This window comes from Panthera uncia, chromosome E1 (assembly GCF_023721935.1).
Source record: "Panthera uncia isolate 11264 chromosome E1, Puncia_PCG_1.0, whole genome shotgun sequence".
In the NCBI taxonomy this organism is placed as follows: Eukaryota; Metazoa; Chordata; class Mammalia; order Carnivora; family Felidae; genus Panthera; species Panthera uncia.
The window spans coordinates 6,279,427-6,287,607 of record NC_064814.1 but is presented as its reverse complement, the minus strand read 5'-3'; the positions used below and the strand labels follow the sequence as shown (position 1 = coordinate 6,287,607).

Here is an 8,181-nt window from a genome sequence, read left to right as displayed (position 1 = left end):
GCAGGCAGGAGGTTATGCCCATGCATGGAGGAGGCCTTGGATGAGGTGGGGAAACAGAGCCTTCAGGGCTTCTGAAGGCTCCTCCCAGACACTCCAGCTCCTGTCGCCTTCCCTCTGCCAGCTCCCTGAGCTCCAATCACAGCAGAAGACCTTCCCTCGACTCTGAACAAGGGCAGCACCCTTCACAGGGAATTCTAGGTCACAACCTGTCTGGGTTGTGACCCAACCAGCATGAGGGCCATGTCTGATGGGACTCTGCATCCTCCAGTGCCAAGGACTGCTGTAGAGACATGTCCAAAGGCCAAAAGTCTGGGGAGGAGGGAGGTGTGGAGGGGAGCTCCAGAGGCAAGTCTTTCAATGGCTGTGGCTTTGCCCAGCACCCACCCCTCTTTCTCTGTGCCCACATGGGCAGGAGAAAGCCTATCTGGCTCCAAGGCCCACAGCAGCCCCAGGTACACACCATGGTGACATAATCCACTTCCTGCTGGTTTTCCAGGGCAGAGGAGGAGGGCTTTGTGCAGGCCTTCTTCTGGGAGGAGCCGTGGGAGGTTCCGGTTGGCTGTAGGGTCAGGTTTGCATAGCAGAGGTCCCCCTCCAGCGGCTGCATCACCTGGGAGAGGAAGTTGGTCGTCTTCCACAGAGGGTTACGGGGCCAAGCTTCCCTGGGCCTGCCTCTCCCAGCTTCCTCTGCAGCCCCCATGCCTCCCCCCTTCCCGCCCTCCCCCCTTCTGTCTGTTTCCAGCATCCCATCCTCCCAGGCTCTGCAGCTGGGCCGTGAGCACAAGGACACGGTTTGTCTGATAGGTTTGGACAACAGCGCTCCGGGGACAATGAGGAAAGAGAAGAAGGCGCGATCTGGTGTCTCTGATCTGACCTCAGAAGCTCTCTTACCTGCCCTGGGGATGGCTCAGCAGCTAAAAGACAAAAACAATCAAAATCAGAAAGCCCGTCTCCAGACTCACAGGGCCCCCGGGTCTGGGGAAGAGAAATCTGGAAGATAAGAGGTGGATTCAGCTCCAGAGTCAGAGACGTGAGACCTGGTTCCAATTCTGACTCCTCAGATGACACACTCTGTGACATTGGTCACTACCTCTCCAAGCTGCCCCTTCTCCACCTGAGAAATAAGGAGACCTCGCCAATCTTCCCCACATCGAGGAACTGTCATCAGCTGATCTGGTGGCCCTGCCAGCCCTTGGTGCCCGTGTGGTTAAGTTTCCTGCTGGGCAGTTGCAGGCACATATAACTTCTGCCGGAAGTCCTGCCCGAGATGCCCCCGGGTCTCCACCATCATCCATCATTCGGAAGTCAACTCAAAGTCATGCCTGCCTTCCCAGCTACCCCGGGTGCCGAACCCCTCCCTCCCCAGCTCCATGGCCCTTGATTTAGGTCTGTCTCGTCTCCTGTGATCCACCCAATTCCGGTTAGTCTTTGAGTGGGCCAGGGGCTGCTGGGCAGCTGAGCCCATCCCTTCCTTGCATTTCCAGTTGCTTGGCTGTGCCTGGTACACGGGTGCCCCATGCAGGCTGCCCTCTGAGTGGGGTGCAGGAGCTAGGTCAGAACCTTATGGACCAGCTTTCAGTGCTGGTGGTTCCTATTTCTCTCTGCCCCTTGGCCTCTACCCCTGATTCTCCCCCCACCCCCACCCCACCCCCATTAGAGGCAACAAAGAAACAGGTTCTTTTCTCCTGGTTCTTAGTTTCAAAAGCCTAGATACTCAGGAGCACAGAAACTTAAAACTTAGGCCCCAGACATACATCTAGGAGAAAAGCAGTGCTCCCCCGCCCCTCGCCTTGACTACAAGAGTCCCCAGGCTATGGCAGGAGTGGGGGGACTGGAGAGCACCCCAGGAGACCTCGGGTCCTTGTGGGTTCTGAGAGGGGAGGGGTGCATTTACCCTGAGAATGTGGAGGCAGAACCAGCCATCGGCTCCCCCCACCCCGCCCCCCGCCCAGCCCCAGCTCAGCACCAGCGGCTGAGTCTGATCACCTTTCTTCTGCTGCTTCATCATTCTCAAAGCCAAGAGTGAGGCCGCCACCAGGAGAAGCAGCAACACAGCAAAGATGAGGGGAAGCAGGATGCTGAGGTTAATGGAGTCAGCACTGGAAACAACAGAAAGACACCATGCGCCCCGGCCTGCCTCCTGCTTCTGGGCCTTGCCCCAGCTGCCTGGAAGCCAGGAAGGCCAACACCTTTTGACCTGGAGGACTGTGATTTCCAGCCTGGGAATCCCACTCCTGAGTGCCCTCAGAGATGGTAAAAAAATTTTTAAAAAAATTTAAGGAGAGGAGGGTTCCACAGGGTTTCAGTGGGTCCAGACACCTAATGGAAACTATATGGCAATGAGCTCTGGAAAGGTCTCCCTGCTTCTACGCTTGTCCTGCTATACTGGATCAAATAGTGTCCCCCACCCCCACAATTCATGTTCATTCCCAACCTGTGAAGGTGACCTATTTGGAAATAAGATTTTTGCAGATGTAATCAAGTCTAAATGAGGTCATACTGGATTAGGATGGGCCCTCATCCAATGGCTGGTGTCCTTACAAAAGGGAAATCTAGCCACACACAGGTATGCACAGGAAGACCCTGTGACAACAGAGGCAGAAATTGGGTTAATGCTCCCACAAGCCAAGGAGCCCCCCAGATGGCTGGCAAACACCAGAAGCTGGGAGATTGGCATGGGACTGCTTCTCCCTTTGAGCCCCAAGAAGACGCCAACCCTGAGGCACCTTGATCTCATCCTTCTGGCCTCCAGAACAGTGGGAAAATAAATGTCTGTTGTTTCAGTGGCCCAGGATATGGTGCTTTGTCATGGCATCCTGAGCAAACTCATACAAAGACTATCTCTTATTTGTCACTAGTCACAGAATTTGTAGAATGAATTCATTCTACATGAGTGGGGCGGGGAGAGAGAGAGGGAGGGAGGGAGAGAGAATCCCAAGCCGACGCCATGCTGTCAGCTCAGAGCCCGATGCAGGGCTTGATCTCACGAACTACGGGATCATGACCTGAACAGAAACCAAGAATCAGAAGCTTAACCACTCAGGCGCCCTGTTAGCTATTACTTATTAAAAGAAGGTTAGTAGAAAGAAACTTTTGAAACAGAAGGCAAATGGGAGAGAGAAAAAGAAGGGATTCCAGGCGAGAGTAGACAGATTGGAGACCTCCCATTCGGATTCTACAGGAAGGCCAGGCAAAAGGAGATCAGCCTATCTAGAAACAAGGTCAAGAGGGCATAGGAGGAATTGGAAAGAGGCCTCTCAACTTCTAGAAAGCCACTTTGGCTTCACTGGCCAGGCAGGCTACTAAGAAGCATGAGAGAGACTGTTTCTTCCTCTATAAAATGGGAACATGTGTACCTGCCTACTCCTCCTTGTGAGTAGGGTCAAAGAATTAAGAGACAATGGACAAGAAAGCCCTCTGTGAGCTGTCAGGTGCTCCTGAGATGGGACAAATCATCAATACCACTGTTCTTGCCATAACGGTAATTAGGGGAACCCTAGGACTGCAAAGTGTACCCCCCCCCATTGGAAGAGTTCAAACCAAGCAGACCACAGGAAACAGCACACCAGAACTGGCTTACCTGCCATCGTAGTGGTGGCTGGTCATAGTCGAGGGGCCTTTGGTCTCTGCTGGCGTTGTGGACATGTGGGCATTTGAGCTGGTGGTTGACACTGTAGTTGGTGCTAGGCATAGACCATATTATACACTATTCAGCCTGCTAACCTGCCCACAGCCCTGCACATGGCTCTGAGCCCAGGGGGAGCCTGGAGCTGGGCCGTGGGAAGGGAAGGGCCTATAGCCTAGACCGCTCTTTTCTCCCTGACCCCTAGGATACTCAGCCTCAGAGGCAGGCAGGACTGGGTACAGGTCCAGGGAGGATGTTGAGCAGGCCCTGGAAGGATTAGAGGGGGCCTAGTGTTACCTCAGGACAAAGGCAGCTGGAATTCAGCTGGACTTTAAACATTCACACAGCCTATGACAAGGCCTTTGCCAATGCCTTCCCCAATCTTATTTATTCAAAAAGGACAGGAGCAGAATTAAACAGCTTTTTCACTGTGGAGGCCATTCTGAACCTCAGGAATCAACTACACCACCACGACTATGCTGGGGCCCTTCCCCCTGAGAGTGGCACGGAACAGAGCAAGGGAATAGCCGCTATGAAGTCCCGGCCCTAAACTCCAGAAAGAGCAGGGACTCAGGGTACCAGAAGTCCAGGGAAGCATTGGCAGGAATTGGGGTCTCTGGGTCCCCTGGAAGAAAGTCCCTTTGTCCTATGGGCTGAAACTGGGACCATCAGCTTGATCTCTGTTAGCAATAGACTCAGGCACGGAGCCGTGCAGAGAAAACACATGCCCAGACAAGCTCAATCCCATCCTGGAGGAGAAGCTGGGAGCCAAGAGAGCATCTAAGAGAAGCCCTGTCCCTCTCAACCCCAAGGGGTCAGTCGGGTTCTCAGAGAGCTCAGGACTCAACCACCCTGTGTGACAGTTCACTCTGAGTGACACTGAAGTCACTGGAGAGGAACCTTAGAGCCCAGGACAGACTGGGCCCTGAAGGCACACAGCCACACTTACACATACTCTTACCTGGGTGGACGGTCACTTTGACTTTGACCCCAAGGTCAATTCCATATCTCTCAATCCCACACCAGTAAATATTTGCATCAGTTTGTTTGAGCTTCTCCATGGTCACAGTGAAAATGAGGTTTTTCTGATTGTCCTTGATGGACACATTTTTTCTCTGTACCTCCTGCTCTGACCCATCGGTTTTAACAAGGATATGGCAGTTTCCCCAGTTGGCTCCTCGACACCACCACTTCTTGCTGTTTTTCCACGTTTGTACATAGTGACACTGCACCGTCAGTGAGCCCCCCACCAGGCCTCTGACTGCTTCTGGACCCGAGATATCAGATGAGCCTGGAAAACACAAATCCATGTGCCTGTCACCGCCCCATCTCACCTCCTGAGGAAGAGCCACAGCCTCCTGCATCACAAATGATTCCAATAAACCCAAGGACCTCATGAGTTGAATAACAGTCAAAGAAGGAATAGACCTTCCACAACACAGATCTTTGTCCTTCAAAACTCCACTGGGTCAAATCCATCATAGAAATCACCTAAGAGCACAACTACAGATCTCAAAGAATCAAAAATGTCAACACTGAGCAATGACAGCTTCCTATAGTCCACCCCACCCCCTTCCCGTGGCCAAAGTCATCTGGAGAGCAAATGACTGAACGAAAGCAAGACCCCAGTATATTTTGGCCCACTCTCCTCATGCAAGATGTGGGCTCTGTGGTTTCAGACCTTTTAATTTTTCTAGAGTAACCAGGAATCTGGATTTTATATGGAACCTCTCCATTTTAAAACACTGGCTTGGGGCGCCTGAGTGGCTCAGTCAGTTAAGCATCCGACTCTTAATTTTGGCTCAGGTCACGATTTCACAGTTCACGAGTCCAAGCCCTATGTCAGGCTCTGTGCTGACAGTTCAGAGCCTGGAGCCTGCTTCAGATTCTGTGTCTCCCTCTCTTTCTGCCCCTCTCCACTCGCACTCTGTCTCTGTCTCTCTCTCAAAAATAAATACACATTACAATTTTTTTAAAAATAAAAATTGAGATATAATTCACATATCATGAATTTTACTCTTAATTTTTTTTGAGTGAAGGGGGAGAGAGAGAGAGAGGGAGAGAGAGAAGCAGGGCTTACCCAAAGCTGGGCTCGTACTCACCCGACGTGGGGCTCAATCTCACAAACTGTGAAATCGTGACCTGAGCCAAAGTCAGAGACTTAACCAACTGAGCCACCCAGGCACCCTTTACTCTTAATTTTAAATCATCTACTCTGGTGTTTTGGGGATATTCACAGAGCTTTGCAACCATCACCTCTAATTCCAGAACATTTTCATCACCTCAGAAGAAACACTGTACCTGGTATTTGCTCCTTTGGTAGAACTAGTCTACGTTCTGTCTATAGACTTCTCTACTCTGAAGTCCACATTTCGTATAAATGTAGTCATACAATGTATGGCCTTTTGTGTCTGGCTTCTTTCACTTAGTGTAATGTTTTTAAGGCTCGTCCATGGTATAGCCTATGCAGGCACTTCATTCCATGGTAGGGATAGGCACACAGTGTTTATCTGTTCATCAATTGATGACACTTGGGTTGTTTTCCCTTTTGGGCTATTATGAATAATGCTGCTGTGAACATTGATGTACTATTGGTATTTTCCTAGAGATAGGTTTTCAACTCTCTGGAGTATAATATACCATAGGAGATTTAAAAAAAAAAAAAGTGGGGAAGGGGACAGTTTTGCACAAGTGTTGCTGGACCCTTTCACCTCTCCACATGCTCCAAGTAGGTAAAGATAGGGAGACTAAGAAGGTCAACACAAAATAGCAAATCACTTCTTAAACTAGAGGAAATTAGAAGTCTTTATAAAATCTCTGAATGAAAAGGGGAGCCTGGGTGGCTCAGTCAGTGAAACATCCAACTTCAGTTCAGGCCTTGATCTCCCGGTTCGGGGGTTTGAACCAAGCGTCAGGCTCTGTGCTGATGGCTCAGAGCCTGGATCCTGCTTCAGATCCTGTGTCTCCTCTCTCTGCCCCTACCCCGCTGGTGCTCTGACTCTCAAAAATAAATAAATGTTTAAAAAAATGTAAAAATGTCTGAATGAAAGGGGGCACTTTCTAAATTAAAAAATTAAATTTTCATCACAGAGGAGTCAGTAAATCTGACCACATATTAAAAAATGTAACACTTGGACATACCAGAAAACAGACTGAATGGAGGCAAAGAACACACTGCAAGAAATATTTGAAACAAATAATGTAGAAAAGGATTAAGTCATTTTTTTAAAAGAATATATAGGGGTGCTTGGGTGGCTCAGTCAGTTGAGCATCCAACTCTTGATTTTGACTCAGGTCATGATCCCAGGATTGTGAGTTCGAGCCCCACATCGGGCTATCTGCTGTAAGCACAGAGCCCACTCTGGATCCTCTGTCCCCCTCTGTCTCAAAAAAAAAGTAAACATTATAAAAAAAAATTGATAAGGGGCAAGAAAAGGCAAGTCACAAAGAGGAAATTCAAATGGATAGTAAAATTGGAAATGTTCAATTAAAATATCTAGCAAATGAAAACTTTTTTTTTTTGCAAATGAAGACATCTTAAAGTGATGTCATTTTCATATAAAATCAACCAAGTTTTTGTGACTACTATGTTGCTGACATGGGTGATGTGGAATGGATATTCAGACACTCAGAGAAGCTGCTGGGAGGTATGTCACCAGTTCAACCATTACAGAAAGTAATATGGCAATTATGTAGCAAAATAATCATGCCCTTTGCTCCACTGATTATATGTCTAGGATTTGACAGAGAAGCTAACAAAAATATATGCGCCAAGGGATGCCTGGGTGGCTCAGTCAGCGGAGCATCCAACTCTTGATTTCTCCAACTCTTGATTTCAGCTCAGGTCACGATCCCAGGGTCATGGGCTTGAGCCTCACATTGGGCTTGGAGTGTACTTAAGATTCTCTCTCTCTCTCCCTCTTCCCATCTTTTCTGCTCGCTTGCTCTCTCTGTAAAATTAAATTTAAAAATTTGGGGGGCACATGGGTGGTTCAGTCGGTTAGGTGTCCGACTCTTGGTTTCAGCCTAGATCGTGAACTCGAGGTTTGTGAGTTGGAGCCCCATGTCAGACTCTGTGCTGACAGTGCAGAAGCTGCTTGGAATGTTCTCTCTCCCTGTCTCTCTGCCCCTCCCCCACTCGCTCTCTCTGTCTCTCTCTCAAAATAAATAAACTTAAAAATATTTTATTAAAAAAATTTTTTAAATTTATGCACCAAGATTCATTACGTAATTATTTAAATAGCAAAAATAAAGGAAACAAGGTTAACATCCACCAACTGGGAAAATAAATATTCAATAAAATGTAATGCAGACACTGATAATTTGCTTAGAAATACTGTTAACTGTGTGGAAAATCCTCCTACAAAATTAAAATGGATTTTTAAATCTCATATACACTATAGATGCTGGAGAGGATGTGGAGAAACGGGAACCCTCTTGCACTGTTGGTGGGAATGCAAATTGGTGCAGCCGCTCTGGAAAGCAGTGTGGAGGTTCCTCAGAAAATTAAAAATAGACCTACCCTATGACCCAGCAATAGCACTGCTAGGAATTTA

The 8,181-nt window shown here is 48.7% G+C and overlaps 1 protein-coding gene across 20 annotated transcripts in view; it reads right to left on the bottom strand.

Annotated features, from left to right (window-relative positions):
* CD300LF (CD300 molecule like family member f) overlaps window positions 1–8,181 on the bottom strand; it is a 104,170-nt gene that overhangs the window by 88,068 nt on the left and 7,921 nt on the right. For 17 of the 20 annotated variants that reach the window (XM_049635812.1, XM_049635813.1, XM_049635815.1 and 14 more), the window contains exons 2-6: window positions 4,587–4,916; window positions 3,581–3,683; window positions 1,987–2,099; window positions 892–914; window positions 461–610 (exon numbers count right to left, since the gene is read on the bottom strand). In XM_049635812.1, the coding sequence (XP_049491769.1) occupies window positions 461–610; window positions 892–914; window positions 1,987–2,099; window positions 3,581–3,683; window positions 4,587–4,916 (719 nt within the window). Of the gene's footprint in view, window positions 1–460; window positions 991–1,986; window positions 2,100–3,580; window positions 3,684–4,586; window positions 4,917–8,181 lie in introns of those variants that run through there. The other 3 variants (XM_049635832.1, XM_049635829.1, XM_049635831.1) reach the window with 3 other exon arrangements.